At 24.3% G+C, this 19,471-nt stretch overlaps 2 protein-coding genes across 3 annotated transcripts in view; both read right to left on the reverse strand.

Annotated features, from left to right (window-relative positions):
- Positions 1 to 18,925, reverse strand: part of LOC127281624 (sestrin homolog) — a 322,721-nt gene extending 303,796 nt beyond the window's left edge. The window contains exon 1 of one of the 2 annotated variants that reach the window (XM_051305424.1): positions 18,693 to 18,925. The gene's annotated coding sequence lies outside the window, so the exon portion shown is untranslated. Of the gene's footprint in view, positions 1 to 18,604 lie in introns of both variants that reach the window. The other variant, XM_051305423.1, reaches the window with a different exon arrangement.
- LOC127281642 (uncharacterized) lies at positions 1,406 to 5,256 on the reverse strand. The gene is made up of 7 exons (XM_051305457.1): positions 5,183 to 5,256; positions 4,394 to 4,509; positions 3,974 to 4,155; positions 3,034 to 3,264; positions 2,592 to 2,900; positions 2,356 to 2,482; positions 1,406 to 2,099 (listed from the first exon to the last, which is right to left on the reverse strand). Exons 1-7 carry the CDS (start codon positions 5,254 to 5,256, stop codon positions 1,933 to 1,935), a joined length of 1,206 nt encoding a protein of 401 aa, XP_051161414.1. The 3' UTR covers positions 1,406 to 1,932.
- Positions 18,926 to 19,471: the final 546 nt, after the last annotated feature.

Genomic DNA, 19,471 nt, shown 5'->3' on the forward strand with positions numbered 1-19,471 from the left:
TTGAAATACCTCGAGATTCAAAAATTTTTAGGTCATCAATTAATGGTCGTAAAATATTAGACATTCCGCACGTTTTAATATCTGCTGAATAAAAGAGAGCAACTAACATAATATTTTCTAAACAAGCATTAAATTCGTTTGGTAAATTACGAAATGTACAGTAAATTGCACCAAGTTTATGACCTCCCGTTTTGCTGCCTAAAGGGTTTACAGTCTCAAATTCGTCAAAGTAAAAAAGTAAAGCAACATTAGATTTATTTAATTTAAATAACAAATGTCTTTGATAATACAAACCATCTCTGAAGCTTGTGATAAATTCTGTATTTTGATCAGTATCTTTCAAAATCTCTTGCATTACATACTTATTTGACAAGACAAATTTAACAGTTTGCAATATCGGAATGTAAGCAACTTTACACGGAACAGGAATAGATTTGTAAACGCCGGTTTTTTCGTCATAAATTTCCTCTTTTCTTGTACCGATAGTTAAGTATGTTGGTTTAATGAAATTTTCGTCTATTGAACTCATTTTATTTCTCCTGTAAGTAGAACTTACATCTTTATAACTTTCTCGTTGATTATTTACATATTCGCGAAGATTTTCAGAAAAAGAGGAAGGATCGTTTGCATATATATCTCCGATATCATCAAATGCACTATCCAACATATATGAAGTTTCTTCAACAATTTTATTAACTGTAGCTTTAGGTAAGCTTGAAGAGTCTAACTTCATTATAAATTTTTGAAATAAATTATCTTTTTTGCTTTGCTTTTCAGTTTGTTCATCTATATTTAAGCTATCAGCAATTTGTGAACCGGAAGAGGCGTCAGAATGCGTTATAGGTTTTTCAAAATATGATTCTTGGAAGTTTTCACTTACAGAATTAAAAGAAATTAAGTTTTGAGTTTCTGCAGTGTTTACCACTTCTATTAAGTCTCCACTATTTTCGGTTAAAATTTCACTAGAACTAGCTTTCCTTTTAATACTTGTTCTGATGTTAGAATGTTGCTCTTTTTTATTTAATACGTCATCTATATTAGACAAATTTAAAGGATTACTTTCGAAAATTAAATGATTTCGAAGGTGTTCGCGAAAACTTTTATAATTTTGAAAAGTCTGTTGACATGAATCTGTGCAACATTTCAGGGATAAAAGTTTACCTTCAAACAAACCATGTTTTCGGCGAAGATGAGAACATGTTTCGTCAATTGTAGTTAATTTTGCTTGACAAATAAAACAAAAAAAAGACATGTTTTTTCTACAAATTTGGTAGGATGACGATTTAACTTCTTATTGCCAAAACATCATTTTTTAGTTATTACAAATATAAAAATAAATATATTCTATCTTATAAATATAATCACTAATTTAACAACAATAGTGAATATATTATTTTTTTATCAGAGAAAATTAAAACAGTCTTAAATTCTCAATACTGTTTAAATCACAGAAAACAATTTAAAGGAACTGGCATTTATACCAACTAAACTTTCAGGTAAAACTGGATTTAAAATTTAAAATAAAAACAAGATTATTTGTAATCTGTTAGAAAAAATTAATTCTCAATCGCAAGCTTTCTACGAATCTCTTGCATTGTAGGAGTCAACCCGTTATTTTGATTTAATCCATAAAACACATACTCGACGAAGTGATAAAAGTTCTTTAAATTGTTATCGTAACTCGTGTTGAAAACAAAATGACTTTTGAATAATTCGTCTAATGCATCTATAGCATTATTAGCTACAGCTGGGATAAAATATTCTTCAAATGCAATGAAATAGCTATTAATCAGATTTTTCCGTTGGCCGACTGCTACTAAACATGGTTGAGAAGTATATAACTTCACATTTTCCAAAATAGTTCCAGTCTGAAAAACATAACAATAATTATAACTCACAAATCAATAATTTGTTTTTCCTTCAAATAAATTCTTAATATGGAGATAAACATCCGAAACATGCCTTAGAGAAGGTAATTAATTTGTGTGGATTATCAGCAACGGGTCCAGAAATATCTTTTTTTCGTCCTCTACTGGATGGAGGTAATTGTTTTAGTAAAGTTAAAACAGCTTGAATATCCTCACTCCAATCTGAAATATCTGAAGTAAAGCAACACAAAATTAATAGTTATGAACGTTTAAAATACTTTTTAAAATAAAAAAATGGAAAATCAGATTTTTTCTAGAATATATATTTATCAAATACTAATCAACTTTTTAAAATGTCATGCAAAAATAAATTACTTATTTCAAATTAAACTATCTGACTAAATCAAATGTTTGTTTTTTATTTTTTAAAAACATGGTTATAGTAGATTAAATGAATGTTTTTAATAAGTGTGCATTACAAACGAACCTGCATCAGTTTTTTTCTTTTTAGCTTCTTGTGAACTTGTACTTTTACTAAAAATCTCTAATATTTGCGTAGAAGGGAAATTCTTCATTTGCAAATTTGGGTGCATTAATGAAAAATCAAGGTTTATCTACAATAAATTGCTTGTTAAAATTCTATAAACATTAATATAAGGATACTTTTTGAAGTAAATGATTTTAATAATTATAATATAAGAAAGGAGTATAGAGTATACATACTAAGCCAGGTGTATCCAAGAAGCGCGGAAATTTATTCAAAATTTCGATCGAATTATTTCTTCGCATAGAGAAAGTTACTTTCATTGCTTTTACAATTTCTTCTTTTCGCGTTTTTGGATCAGCTGTTTGAATAAAATTCAAATTTTCCTGCAATTCTTCTTCAGAGACAAATAATGGAATATTTTCATTAATCTCGATTGCCGGCATAACAGTTTTTGGTTTGCCTTTTTTGCCATCTGTATTTCTATTAACGGTTTTTATACGATAAGTAAAGAATCCCAATCCTGTTTTTGGATTAAAAAATGCTTCCTAAAACAATCAATTTAATTGTAAATTAAGTTAAGAATTTTAGTTTTGTAAGAGAAAAAAGTTTTTAATTTTTATTAAATGATACATTATTTTTTAGATTTAATAAATTGTCATTATTAAAAGTTGTACGTACATAACCGTATTCAGAATACTTGTCTTTTAATGTGGGAAAAAGTTTTACCAGTTCATTTGCATATTGCATTTTTATACTTTTCGGAATTGTTTGTCCACATTTTGACAACATAATTTGAACAGTAATGTTAACTAATTGTCGACGGCTTCTTGTATCAAAATCTTTGCTTTTATTGTACTCTTCAATTATCTCTATTCCCCCTGGAATGCTTTCAATTTCTTCTTTAAGATTCTAAAAAGTTTTTTAAATTTAATATTACGAAAATACTTTTTAAGGAGAGAGACCAGTGAAATTTCAACCCTTCTAAATTTACGCTGTTGAATTTCGCAAATTTTTCTCTGGCATTATTTAGGATCTAAAATTATTATATATTATTAAAAATTAAAAATAAAACTTGTGGCAACCCTGAATCATGAAAAAGTGTATAAAAAATTTTTCATTGAAAAATAATAAAGAGTGCGAGAGAAGTTGAATTTTAAAAGAATCACCAGTAAAATTTAATTTAATTACAATTGACCTTGTTCAGGGGTAACAATTTTTTTTGACAATTATTCAAAACCTGACATCATATTACACTATGAAAAATTAAAAAAATTAATTTTCAACTATTTTAGAATTTTTTTAAGAAATTTTTTACATACTGCAATTTTTCAAAATCAATGTGGCATGTTCAGAATTATAATAAACGCGTATAAAAAATTGACAATGAAAAATAGTAGAAATTATGAGAGAAGTTTAAATTTTTTTATTTTTATACAATTTTAAGTTTTATTAAAAAAATTATTAACTAAATTAATTTTTTTTTCAATTTTTCATAGAATATTGTAATTTTAAATATTCAGTATCGTCATAAAAAATTGACTCCCCAAGAAAAACAAATTTCGGAAATTTCATTGGTCCCTACTCTTAAGTGTTAAAAAATGTTAATAAACCATCTTACAAATTGAACAAGTTGTGATTCTTGAATTTCAGAGTCCAGTTCATTTCTCTTGCTAAACTGATTTCCAGAAGAATGTTTATTTAAAAGGTTAGATTGATTTGTAGGACTTTCCAATAATTCATTGCTACTGTCGAGAAAAGCAAGATTACTAATAATATTGCTGTCAAGCAATACCTGAACATCTATAAGTAAAAGCAGAAAATATTTCAATAATAAAAACAAAATCAAAGTAGACAATCTTTACAAAATTAAATAATTCAATATAAGAAAATAAACGTAAAAAAAATTTATGACTAAAACATTAAATATATTTTTTTAAAAATAATACTTTCTTTCTGAAACTTAATTAAAATTTTTAAAAGTATAAACTTATAAATTTAAATCGTCTCTAATTTAACAAAAAGTGTATATTTAAATCACCTTGGGTTTCTTTCATCGTCAAATCTTGATTAAATTCTATCCTTTTCATTACAGAAATGACCTTTGTTTCGAAATATTCGAAGGTGTCCTCTTCAATGATAACACCATCCTCATCACTAATTGACAAATCTTTTTCATTTATTTTATTTTGTACTAAAAAAATGTGGACAAAAATTCTTTTAAAATCACAATTACTGAACTGAGAAATGCCGGCCGGAATAACAAAAATGATTTGATACGAACTTTTGAGGTTATGTTACAAATAAAAATAAATCTATGCTTTTATATTCTCTACATGCATTCTATTATTGGATAATTTAAGAGCACTATTATTGAAAGTGTAAATATAATATTAACTAATAAATTAAATACGAAGTAGTCAAAATTATTAATATTTACCTGCTGTTAAAAACTCTTCATAAGTCGCCTTTTCTCCTTCACAAGGCACTTTAATCCATGAAAGCTTACCATTGAAAATAAATTTTCTCAATTCTGAGTTCATTTTTTCAAAACTGTTCACAATTAATTAAACTATAATTACACATTCACTACATTTCACGACCACGTTGTGCACAGAATTGTTAATGATGCCGATGATGCATGAATACTCGTTCTCTTCTGTGAGAAAGAGAGAGACAACATTACATTTCAAACTGCGACGGTTTGAAATTCAAACTTCTTGAGATTGAACTTACAATATTTCAAACTCTTGAGTGTGAAACCGAATAATTCAATCGCGAAAAGTTTGAATTTCAATCTTTTAGGTTTGAAAGACCTGCATTTTCAAACTTTTCGGTGTAAAGTTGGAGTCCGATTTCTAACAGTGCAATCGACAGAAAGATTTCGGTGCAATTTTCGGCCATTTCTAATTTCGGACAAATGAAAATTTGGCGTCTTAAATATTCTATCAATTCAAAATTCGTACAAATAATTTATGACGAAAATTCATACAATTTTTCATTCAAAAAAAATATTTCTTTTAAAAATCATTGATCAGAAACGTTGTAAACTTCAGCATCGTGTCGGATCTATAATATTTATTTTTATAATAAAAAAAAAAAAATGCTTTCCCGAAAGTGTCATTGGTTTCCTTTTAAATTTATTTTGCCACGAATATTATTCTAGATTCACTGGTTCAGTTACTATTTACATATAAGTATATACTGAAAATTGCACTTCTCTATAACGGTGTGACGCATAAGAAAATAGAGCAGAATCACACTTCGGAAACAGTAAATTTTTCAGTTCCTTTTAGCGCATCGAGAAGCAACTTTTCTAAAGTTGCTCTTAAGAATCTAATTTGTTTATCGTCTCTGACAAATAAGCTCTTGTAACTATGGCTATTATAATTTACTATATATATTCTATCATCATAATATGCAAATGACATTTTAACTAATGTTATTTTATTTTTTAAACTATTTAATGTTTATTAATAGATATTTTGTAAAGTCGATTATGTGATTGCATTTTTGCTTCCACTTTCACTGATTTTAATTTTCACTCATATTTTTACTTTCACTTCCATACTGATCAGAAATTAGTGAAATTTAAAATATTTTCACTTATACATTTCCACTTATTTTCATTTTTAATTTCACTTAAACTTAAACTAATTTTTGATCAATGGAAGTGGATGTAAAATTGAAAGTAAAAAATTATTAAAATCAGTGGAAGTGAAAGTAAAATTGCAAGTGAAAATTAGAATCAGTGGAAGTGGAAGTGAAAATGAAATTACATTATTGAACCCCAAGTTAAACTTATTCTATATATGCAAGTTTTGAATGTTTACCATCAAAATTTCCTACAACTTACAGGGTTGCTACGATTTCTCACGAGAAAAATTCCATGACTTTTTTAGGTTTTCCAGGACTTAATATGATATTTTTCCATACTCCATAAAAGTATGCGGTTTATATAAAAATAGTTATTAAATATACGAAATTCATTCAAATATACAGTAAAATTTATTATTATAATAAATATTTTTTAAAAAATTAATTTTTTGAGTTATCCACAAAATTTTAGCTCAATCTATTAAGTCTTTTGCGAAAAAACAGGACTCATGATTATGTTCTAAAAATTATTAGTTAGAATTTTCATTTTATGAAATTTCATTTGTCATGATTTAAATTATTTTTGAGCCGAATTTTTATTTGTTCGAAATAGTATTTTGCAGAATTTCCATTAAAACGATTTTCTATAATACAGAATTTTTATATAACCGAAAATTCTCTTCACAGAATTTTTATTTGTCAGAATTTTTATTTGCTCGAATTTTCATTTAACACAATAGGCATTTTAAAGAATTTTTATTGAGTAGAATTTCATTGCATAGATTTTTCTTGCAAATGAATTTTCATTTGTTCGCATTATTATTTGATATAATTTCCATATAACCGATTTTTTATACTACAGATTTTTTACTTAACCGAAAAATCATTTAACAGAATTTCTAATTGATGGAATTTTCATTTGTTCGAAATTGCAAATGACCGAACAAACAATGAACAGAAATATTTCGGAACGATTTTTAAAATCAACCAATCACATTTTTATGGGTAATTTTTAATTGATTGATTTTAAAAATCGCGCCGAAATTGATTGTTTGTTCGGTCATTTGCAATTTCGGACAAATGAAAATTCTATCAATTAGAAATTCTGTTAAATGATTTTTCGCTTAAGTAAAAATTCTGTAGTATGAAAAATCGGTTATATGGAAATTATATCAAATAATAATTCGAACAAATAAAAATTCATCTGAAAAAATAAAATGAAAATTTTATGCAATGAAATTCTACCCAATAAAAATTCTTTAAAATGCCTATTATATTAAATGAAAATTCGAGTAAATAAAAATTCTGACAAATAAAAATTCGACCAAATAAAAATTCTGTGAAGTGAATTTTCAGTTATATAAAAATTCTGTAATATAGAAAATCGTTTTGATGAAAATTCTGCAAAATACTAAAATTTGAACAAATAAAAATTCGGCTCAAAAAAAAATTATGACATGAAATTCCATAAAATGAAAATTTTAACTAATGAATGAATTAATTTAAATCCTAACAAATTATTTTCACTTTTATAAAATAAAAAATGAAGTAAGAAATATGAAGAATAACTACAGACATTATAATAGATCACGAAATAATGCACATAAACCATATTTGAAGATTGAAAAGCAAACAATTTCGACTAGTAAGGCGCACGAAGAAATTACGGAATTGAAATATATATATATATAAGAAAGTCTAAGAAGAGGAGGCAAAACTCTGAACGAGAATGAATGACCCTAGTTTCATTGCGCGCACAGTTCGAGTTCAATGACCGTTTGTTTCGTTTACGAAAATCTGAACCGCCCTCTTCCATTTACTTGACACATAAGCTGCTTATTTAGCTATAGATATATATACACCTTTCACAAATTACAATTTTGGGTCGCTCACACCTTCTATTTGAATAATAATAAGTGATAGTGTATGTTCAGTCATATAATGTGAAATCAAAAATGAAATTTTTCTCTTCTTTACATAATAAATAGTAAACAACAAATATTGACAAACTAATTTCTAATCTTTAAATTACAAATTAAATTCAAAAAATATCGAAAGAAATTTTTGTATTTAATTCGACATTTAAAAAAAATTAGAAATACAATAACAATTATATCTTTTACACAGGTGGTGTTGTATATTTGTACAAAATTTTTAAAGAGAAGCAATGAGATCAGAAATGAAAAATAAGTGTTCATTTTGAAAAAAAGGGATTAAAAAATTAGTTTTGAAAATATTTTTGTTGGCATTGACAAGTACATGGAATACCCTTCAAATAACCCTATAAACAAATTAAAATCTACAAACTTATGTTAAAACTATATATAGGGTCAGCCGGGGTAAATCCGAACGCTTTTAGTAAGTTTCAACAATAACATAAGTTTTTTCTTTTAAAAGACAATACTTCCGGTATTCTGGTGCATGAAGTTGTTACTTTACTTCCATAGAACAATTTTATGGGGTAGCAAAATTTTTTGATAAATTACAATCGCAGGAAACTTAGCGTTCGTATTTACCTCGATACTTTGCAACTTTCCTAAAATACCGGGGTAAATACGAACGCCACTGTATTTCAGAAAAATCTTAGGGAAAATAAATTTAAAGTATTGCAATTGTTAAACTTATATAAAAACTCAAAAAAAATACGATAATAAACCTATTATGTAATAATGCATCATATATAAATACAAAAATCAAACAGGTTAAAAATTAAAATGCATTACACAATTAAAACCTTCAATAACTTTATCAAATCATAACGGATTTTTGCAAAACTTGCTACAGAAAGTATTTTGGAGTGATTGAATGTAAATACAAAAATAAAAGTCAAATTTTTTAAATTCAAAATGGCGGACTTTCCTAAAACTTATTTTTAAAAATGATCAAATTTGCTTACTCCAAATTCGTAATCAGCGACCCTGAAACCCCCCGAGTAACAATTTTCGAGCGAATCCAATGAATTTTTTAATTCTCGTCCGCCATATTGGATCCGCCATTTTGAATTTTGAAAAACTGACTTCAAATTGGTAATCAGCGACCCCAGAAACCGTAGAATACCAAATTTTATTAAGATCGTGAAAAACTTTTTTCAACAAACCATTTGGCAAAAAAAGTGGAACACTCCTACGAGAGAACAGAGATTAAGTTTCTGCTTATTAATTACTAACGAGGATACATATAGAAAGAAAAACTTTTTTCTATGTACTTTTATAATGTTAAAATAATAGTGTAATCAAATAAAAACAATTTTTGATATAAGAAAAAATTATTGAAAATACCGTTCGGATTTACCCCGGTTTTCCAATTTTCCGGGGTAAATATACGAACGGTCTTATATTATTAATAAAATTTTACAGAAGGCAAAAATCAAAAATAGTTTCTGTTCTAGTATTCATAACAAACAATTATAAATAATAAAATGAATTTTTAGCTTCTTTTTCTTCAAATACGAGACAAAATACTGAAAGAGTGTCATCTTTGATTTTCAATCTTTTTTGCAATACTCGTTATCTTTGTTTATGCTGTTGCTAATTAACAAACGAAAAATGGGATAATACTTAGAATCTCTTGAAGAGGATCTGAGGTAAAAATTCTCATGTCTAACTTATTTTTTAAAATTTTAATTAAGCTGAAATAATTAGCGTTGGGATTTACCCCGGCTGACCCTAGGTCAGAATATGACTGTGATCATTTCAAATACTTCATAAATTCGCTATCATACTCTTACCTATATATAGCTTTCACATAAGTTTATGGATTTTAATTTGTTAATAGGGTTATATTTGAAGGATTTTTCATGTACTTGTCAATGTCAACAAAAGTTTTTTTTTAAAAAAAATTTTTTAACCCCATATTTTTCAAAATTAACACCTATTTTTCATTTCTGACCCCATTGCCCCTCTTTAAAAAATTTTTTTGGTGATTTTATCGAAAAGCTGAGTTTTTCTTTTCCAAACAAACTATGTAAATATAAAAATGGTACAACAATGAGTTTTTTGAAAAAATTTCAAAAACAGGGCAAAAAAATTTATTTTTTACAAAATTTTTAGAATCCATTGTTGTCTCATTATTATATTTATGAAAAAATCACAGCTTTTCAATAAAAATAACATAAGGGAGAAAAGGATTAAAAATGAAAAAATAAGAGTTAAAATTTTAAATGTAAATTTACAAAAATAAATGTTTATTTGTTTTTATTGAAAGGGTGAGATTTTTTTTTCAACAAACTATATAAATTTAAAAATAATGGGTTTGCGAGAAAATGTGAAAAAGGGAGCCAAAAATTGTTTTTTTTTTACAATTTCTCGCAAATTCATTGTTTTTTCATTTTTGTATTTACATAGTTTATTTTTTTAAAAAATGGTCAGATTTTAATGAAATAAAAAATATTTTAACCTTTTCAGGACCAGTGTTGCTTTTTTGTAACATAAACATTTTTTTGTTAACTCATGCAGAACTTACATAATTTTTAAAATGGAATATTTTCAATTTTAAACTCTGGTTTTCAGATAAAAAAATTTAATTACTATCTCAGAAAAATTTGTTAAAAAATAAAAAAATTGCATTTAAAAAAAAAAAAAAAAAAATTTTCTCCTCCAATGGTTAAAATAAATGCTATAATTTTCATTTTACAAAAATAGATTAAATAATTTTTGGAAGTAATCAAACCACAATTGCCAATATTATTTCCATTGCATTAAAAAATAATTATCATCAGCTATAAAAAAAAAATACATAGTGAATTTTTGTTGACATAAAAAAAAACTAATTAAAAATTCTATCCACTGTATAGAATGTTCATTACATAATTTAAATGTTATTGGTTGTACGTGATTTCTAGCACACAGAGTAAATCTGCTGCTCTCTAAGTTATTTCAATAATTCCTAGATGAACGTTGTGATCTCAACGAAAATGCTCTATTTCAGGTACACTAATTAAATTACTATATAGAGAGGAAGGGTGGGGGGGAGGGGTTAAATCGACAAAGGTTGTATGGCTCGCACATTTAGGTCAATTTGGCTGTCATCCAACAAGGAAAAGTTTGAAATTTGACTAACAAAACACGGCTTTAATACCTAGATATATCTCTTAAATAGATAGAGCAAATTACTCTTGCTAAACTCATCGATTATAGGTGTATATATCGTAATTCATTAGATCATCACGCGAATGCCATTTCAAGATCAGATAAATCGAATCATGCATTGTTTGGATTACATCACCTCGAGATAAATCTTGACAAGCCATGTGTTCAAATTATATAGGTACTTTAAAACATTAACTATTCAAAAATTCATCTGATATAATGCAATATACTTTTAATTAAAATATATACAATACAAAAAGCAAATGAAATAATTAAACTTTGTTATTATTCAGTTATTATTCAATTACGATAATTAAAATTAATTAGAATATAAAAATTTTAATATATATACAAAAAGGTGAATGATCTATTAATTTTTTTTTTAAATTTTCTCTAAAATTTGAATTAGGAAAAATTTTAATTATACTTTTAATTAGTAACTCACTTTTTACTTTTGAATTATAATAGTTAAATTTTACTACTTCGATCGTATTTGGTTCAATTAAATAATTAATTGAATTAAATAAATGAATTTATTTAATATAAATAATGAGTTACTTGAAACTATTCATTCATTTATTTAACTCAAATATTTCGTTTATTTGATACAAATAAAAAGTATTTGACACAATAAATTTATGTAATTGATTCAAATAAACTGAATTCTTTAATACAAATAATTCATTATTTAATCCTAATACACTATTTCATCAAGACGAATAAAACAAGGAGGGGGTCCTTTATGTTTATTTCATAAACATTATGCTTCCTCATTGTGTGAAGCAAAAAATTCGCTTCCTCGTGAAGGAAGCAATGAATTTGTCCAATTCAATTGATTGATTTAAAAAATTTCGAGTTAAAAATGTTTTAAATTAAATAAATTTTTTGAAAGATAAAGAAAATTTTAATTAATTTTGAGTGTAACATAAACTTTATATATACGAATCGATTCGTTTTAATGCAAGGAATACAATTATTTTATTCATCAACTTGAATTTAAAAAAAACACAAAATTTTTTAGCTAAAATATGAATTTTCGATTTTTCAATTTTTATTAATTCTCAAATTTTAAATCAAATCTATACTTTATATATACCAACCAATTCGTTTCAATGCAGGGAATAAAATTATTTCATATATAAACATGAATTTAAATAAACACATCATTTTTTAGCTAAAATGAGAATTTTTGATTTTTTAACTTTCTTTAATTCTTTAAATTTCAATCAAATCTATACTTTATATATATCAATCGATTCATCTTGACATAAAGAAGACGATTATATTATATATTACCTTAAATTTTTCGATTTAAAAATTTTTTCAATTAAAAAAAATTTTTTGGAAAAAAGACGATAAAATTTTTTTTTGGGGTATTTTTAAAAATCCTCTCGTCATTTTTGAGAGATTAATGTGTTAAATAAGCCTACCAAATTTTATCCAAATCCATTAAAACCTGTTAAAGATATCGTGTTCACAAAACCGATCCACACACACATACACACACACACACACACATACATACATCCGGACAATTGATCAGGATCTCATATAACATGTTTCTATATAGAGGAAAATTTGTTTTCACCATTTTTAAAAAGTTTATAAACGAAAGGACTACATAGCTTTTTCCACGAGGAAGCAAAATATTTCAATCGATTAAATATTTATTTGAAACGATAATGATGATTTCAATTAAAACAATTACTTATGACAAATAATCGAATATTTGATTCAAGAAAATTTTTACTTGTTTCAAGAAAAATATTTTATTAATGCAGATAAATATTTATTTGAATCAAAAAAAACATGCAGTATTGAATGAAATAATTTTCATAATTGATTTAAATAATTATTTATTAGCTTTGAATATTCCATTTATTTGATTTGAATATTTTGTATTTAATTCAAATAACTATTTATTTGATACGATAAAATAAAATACTTAGGTTTAGTAAATGTGTATTTGGTTCAAATACATATATTTATTGGATAATAGACAAGTAAATGATGTATTTGGATCAAATACTTTTTATTTGATCCAAATAAATTTTTTTTCAGTGTAAGATTATTATTTTTAAAGTTCATGTAACAATAATTTTTTTTTTTTTTTTTTTTTTTGAAGCAATAAACATTTTTTAAAGTTAGTACGTTTATTTCGAGTGTTACGTCACGTAAAACAAGAATAAATTAACAATATAAACGAGCGTTTCTTTTCTGCAACACAAAAAATAAGACCTAATTACAAAAAAGCGGAAAACTTTTAAATCATTATAATCGGTATAGCAAAAAAATAAAAAACTTCAAGAGAATCTTTCTGGAAATTTTTTTTTTTTACAAAGTTTTATAACTTATAAAATAAAAATACAATTTTATCGTTTACGTTTCTTAGATATTGTATTATGAAAAATTATCCTACTTTTAAATGAGAATAAATATTACGAAAAATATTAAAAAATTGGTCCTAAATACATATAACTCTCAAGAATTCAAAGATGACAAATTAGGTAAATAAACTTTGTCATTAAAAACAAAAACTTACGTTACAGGAATTAATATTATATTTTTATTTTTTATTAATATTTTTAATTAATTTTTTATATATTCAAAAAAAAAAAAATTAAGTAGGCTTATTGTCATACTTGCGTAATTCGTGTTTAAAAATGACCGACACTCAATATTTCTAATTGATGCCCTCCCACCCTATCACATTTCATTTCCTACTCTCTCAACATATATATATTTATATTCTGGCACGGAAAATTTTACATAAGTAATAAACAGCATAATAAAAAAATAAAATAAAATTGAATTATACATAAAACAGACTGACTTCATAATTTATTTATTGTGTTCTAACTTTTTTTATTCAGTTTGTCATGCAACAACTATCTTTATTAAAAAAAAAAAAAAAAAAAAACTGTAATTCAAATGAATTTATATTTATTTCTTTCCAATTTCAATTTTTAAAAAATAAATTAATAAAAAAAAAATACTTTAATTTGATTAAAAATTTAAAAATAGAAATTCCAATTTAAATAAAGATGTTATTTAATATACTATATAAAAGTTGTTTTTCTAAAGCAGAAATGGTTATAAATTGATATAATCTTCAAATAGCAGTAGTCTGGCGACAGTCCTTGCCAAAAGTTAATTTCTTTTTTTTTTTAATAATAATTTTGTCTCGCTAAACAAATTTATTTTTCTTCAAAAAAAAAATTTAAAAATAAACGAAAAACTTTTTGAAAATTTCGATTTACGAATAATGAATTTATTTTTATAAATGATTTTTAAAAATAACAATGTAATGTAAAATTTGGCATAATTTTTTTTTCTGACAAACCTTCTTAAATAAAGAGATTTCATCTTTGTTATGGAAAATAAATTTTTTTAAAAAAAATTGCATAAAAATGAGAGAAATCCGCTAAAATAAAGATTACTTTTTCCGCGCACACTTGTGAAACTATATATGTATATATACTAATGTAAATAAATTTCTATTATTTTTCTAAGAATATTTTCTTAAGAATTTTCTTATGTTATTTTTATTTCCCTATAAAAGAAAGATATTAGTATAAAGAACAATAAATGAAAAATAAAAAATAAAATAAAAATTGTATGTTTCCTACTTTTATTATTTGGTATTAATTTTTGTCAGAGAATGTCATAAGACAATTAAATACATTATAGTTATAATCTTCTTAAGTGTTGGAGATTTATATAATTCATTTAAATTGAATTATAATTATTTTATCAAAATCAATAACTGAGTTAAATATTAATAAAACTTTCACTTTTCACTTCATTAAACAGAAATGATGTTATTATACGAAATTATAAGCGGTTTATTTAAATTAGAGCTAAGATAAAAATCAAGATTTTTTTAATTACATAAAATTTTTCAAATGAGTACCGTTTATCTTAATTTTTTTTTTTAATAATGAAATAAAAAAATATTTTTAATATTAGTTTCGATAGCTATTTTAACGCCCTTTCGATTTGCATTTTTATTCTAAAACAAAAAATTAACCTTTTTTTGAGTGCAGTCACAATTTTTATGTTTTAAATTAATGCTTTTATTTTCCCATAAAGAAACACTGAAAAAAATTTTATTTGATTTAAATAATCAGTTATACTTGACTATTATAAAATAAATATTTCCTTGAACTAAATAATTTTTATTTAAGTCAATTAAATTTTATTTCTTTCAAATACAGAAATTATTAGTTCAAATAAAAATTATTTAATTCAAGTAAATATTTATTTGATAATAGTCAAGTAATCGTTTATTTGAATTAAATTTTTTTCCTATAGAAAAAATTTCATTAATGTAGACCAACTTAACTGATTATTAAATTAAAAGAAACCGCAATATAATAATATGAAAACAAAAAGTGAAAAAAATCTAAAATATTTATGAAATAGAATAATTGTCCGCAGAAAGTCTACATAGATAATAATAAAAAAAAAAAAAGTGATCTAGAGGATTGATGACGAACTATACCTCTGAACGGCATCTTATTGTAATTACTAGGCGGTAATAAGTAGGGCGTTGCAGAATGAAATGAAGTTTTTAAAAATGGAGAACCGGTTGCAGTCTCCAACACTCATCATCAGCTGCGAGAGTTCAACTGCAATTTCGCTTATATATATATATATATATATATATATATATATATATATATATATATATCCCATCGAATGAGCTTTAAGCATCAATCAAATGTCTTACCAAAGAACATTAAAAATATTTAATACTCCATACTCAATAACTCTCTAAATAATATATAGCTTCATTACATATATACAACTATGATTGCGCCATAATATATTTTTAATATATATTTTCTCTTCAATCTAAGAAAATAATACCATTAGCCCGCAAACAATCTATCCGAATATATATATATACATACTCTAAAGGAATAAGTAATCAATTAAATTTAAAATTATTGTCGTTAAATTTTTAATTCTACAAGAATAGTGAACGATTTTCCGGCTTTTAGTTTAATAGTTTCAACAGTTAAAATTTTACACCCATTTTAGAGCTTCCATTAAAAGTAATAAAAAAAAGAATGTTTAAACTGACTTTTATGTTTTTTTTTTAGGATACAATTTTGAATCTAGATTCTAATAAAATCTATTATTTCAAAAAAAAAACCTCAGATTGTTTCTTAACATGAAATTTATTTAATTCAAAAAAAAATTGGACCACTTCTTTTTTTTATATAAAAAATATTTATTCTATAAAAATCAAAATATTTGTTATTCAGCAAAAATGTATTCTTAATTCCAAAAATAAGTTTCTTTAAATTAAATAATTTTTTTATTTCACCAATAGTAGCAATGAATACACGTAAAATAGGAATTGCTTACAGATGCTAATTGATGTTTGCTATCAGATTTATAAAAATTAGTAACCACAGCTAAATTTTTTGCTATGACAACAAAAAAAAATTTGCTATCATAAACAATATCAGTCTTAATTTTTAAAAATTTACTTTCACAGCAAACTTTTTTGACCGCACAGCAAATTTGTTCGCTGTCCCTATATTAGCTAATGTAAGTTAATGTGTGGCAGCGAATATTTTGCTGCTACAGCAAACTTTTTCTATGCGTGTAAATTTGTCTGATTTAAAGAAACTGTTCTCTGTTATATGTACATTTAAAATTATTGATCTTTTGAAAATTTCTAAAACAGTTTTTAATTACTCTCTAAATCTGAATTAGTAAAAATGTTTACTAATTCCAATTAGTAAACATTTTTACTAATTAGTAAAATTTTACTAATTATTAGTAACTTTTACTAACAATTAGTAAAATTTTCCTAATTATTAGTAACTTTTACTAACAATTAGTAAAATTTTACTAATTATTAGTAACTTTTACTAACAATTAGTAAAAATTTACTAATTCAGAAGCAAAAAGTGAGTCACTAATTCAAATTAGTAAACATTTTTACTAATTAGTAAAATTTTACTAATTATTAGTAACTTTTACTAACAATTAGTAAAATTTTACTAATTCAGAAGCAAAAAGTGAGTCACTAATTCAAATTAGTAAACATTTTTACTAATTAGTAAAATTTTACTAATTATTAGTAACTTTTACTAATTAGTAAAATTTTACTAATTATTAGTAACTTTTACTAACAATTAGTAAAATTTTACTAATTATTAGTAACTTTTACTAACAATTAGTGAAATTTAACTAATTCAGAAGCAAAAAGTGAGTCACTAATTCAAATTAGTAAACATTTTTACTAATTCAGATTTAGAGAGTAGGATATTTTTGCAATTAAAATAAATAAAGAGAATTTTGAAACAAAAATTTAAAATAAAAAAAATTCACAAAAAACTTTGTCATTAAATTACTTTTGAAAAATATAAATTACTCTGTTATTCTGAATTAGTAAAAATTTTAACTAATTTAAATTAGTGACTCAATTCTTGCTTTTGTATTAGTAAAAAACTAATTAATGGTACAAAAAAATGTTACTATCAAATTAGTAAAATTTAACTAATTCAAAAGCAAAAAATGAGTCACTAATTTAAATTAGTTAAAATTTTTACTAATTTAAATTTAGAAAGTTTTTATCGCATTTATATTTGAAATTTGATATTTAATTAATAACAAAAATTGCAATTAAAATTATTTTAATTATACATATAATTGAAAACACTAGAAAGTATCAATCAAAATTAAAATATATTACATTCAATCTAATTCTTTTTTAAATAAAAAAAATAATAATAAAAATTTTGTGTAATTTTTTAAAGAAAGGAAATTATTGTTCTCTAACTGATGCAGTAAATTATTATTATTATTATTATTATTATTATTATATTATTTTTATAATATCAAATTGTTTTATAATCATCCAAGTTTTTCAATATCGAAAAAAATAAGTAAACAAGTTTTTAGATTGAATTTTACAAGCTATCTACATATATATTCAAACCGGTAATAATGGCCACCTTGAGTAATCGAGTTTACCCTGTTGCTCGGAATAATATCTCTAAGGGAGAGGGTGCAAATCAAGATTTTAGATAAAAATCAAAATAAAAAAAAAACTTAAATAAACATAATCAAATAACAACTTATTTATAAATTAGATAAAAAGAAAAAATTCTTTCCTATACTTAGCGAATAATTAAATTTAAACGAAACAAAAGCCACTGTATCCAGGTGAATTTGACAACTTAGCAACAACTAATAAGAAATTCTCAATGTACTGAAATCCCACAAAGCAAAAGTCAAAAACATCGATACTTTTGAAGGTCAATCTATTCAATCATCAATTTATGAAAATGTCAAATGTAAAAAATTTTTTTTAACATTTTATATTAAAATGACTTTATGATTAAAGACAATAAAAAAAAGAGAAAATATTTAAAGTACATGTCAGATGGAAGCAGACCGGTCGTTATACGTTTACTCATCAGCTGAGAGGTCCAAGTTAATACAAATTTGCAAAAAAAAAAAAATTTAACCTTCAATTTTTTTACGATTGCAACAATAATTGACTAAATTAATAATATTTTGACAATATATAAAATTATTGTTACCTTTTCAAGTGATAATAAATTGAGAATGAACACTGATAATCGCGAAAAACACAAATCACAGGAGTAAAAACTTTTTAAACCCACTCACAATGGAATCTTCCAGTAGACTGACCGGCAAGTGAAGCTGTTCCCTTTTGCGTGCACACTCGATAAACTTAGAAAGGATTCTCAATTTTTCTCATTGAATCAAAAATAATTAAATTTATTTGTTTTTAATAAAAGTTAATGACAATTAAATTTAACTATTACAATCGATGGCAATGTTTGGAAAAACTTATTTGCAGCGAAAATTTAATAGAAGTAACACCGCTGACAGTTTCAATGAACTGTCATTTCTCTTCTTTACATAAAGGTGAGTTAAAAATGAGCTAGCTAGCGACATCTAGTCTCACGATACTTAAACACATTTTAGCACTATGTTTTTATAGCACATTTGATAAAATGAAAAACTTTCTTTTGTTTCAATAAATTAATTAAAGAAGTACATAAAGGATAACTTATCGACAGTGGTATTTTTTCGTTCATTTCTAGTGCAGTAAAACTTGAAAATTGTAAAGTCTCCAAGGTGGCGTTGATTGTGTTTCGGGTTGATTTCAAATGATTGTAAAAAAATTAAATCGGGGTTTGTATTCATTACACGGACGGAAAATTTTGAGGGTGATAACGCACAGTGAGGTAAAATGAAAAAACGGGGCACAAAATAGTGCTTACAGCCTACACTGAAAAAAAAAATTTATTTGGATCAAATAAAAAGTATTTGATCCAAATACATTATTTACTTGTCTATTATCCAATAAATATATGTATTTGAACCAAATACACATTTACTAAACCTAAGTATTTTATTTTATCGTATTAAATAAATAT

The sequence above is a fragment of the Leptopilina boulardi genome, unplaced genomic scaffold (assembly GCF_019393585.1).
Source record: "Leptopilina boulardi isolate dan_hultmark-lab unplaced genomic scaffold, ZJU_Lbou_2.1 LbouV2_273, whole genome shotgun sequence".
Lineage (NCBI taxonomy): Eukaryota > Metazoa > Arthropoda > Insecta > Hymenoptera > Figitidae > Leptopilina > Leptopilina boulardi.

What these genes read in the sequence shown, in the direction of transcription:
- LOC127281642 (XM_051305457.1), bottom strand. Translation starts at nt 5,256, where the DNA reads ATGGCCGAAAATTGCACCGAAATCTTTCTGTCGATTGCACTGTTAGAA. An exon ending in AATCACAACTTGTTCAATTT is followed by an intron (nt 3,265 to 3,973) that starts GTAAGATGGTTT and finishes AAAACTTTTTAG; the next exon opens with AATCTTAAAGAAGAAATTGA. An exon ending in TCTTGGATACACCTGGCTTA is followed by an intron (nt 2,483 to 2,591) that starts GTATGTATACTC and finishes AATTTATTGTAG; the next exon opens with ATAAACCTTGATTTTTCATT.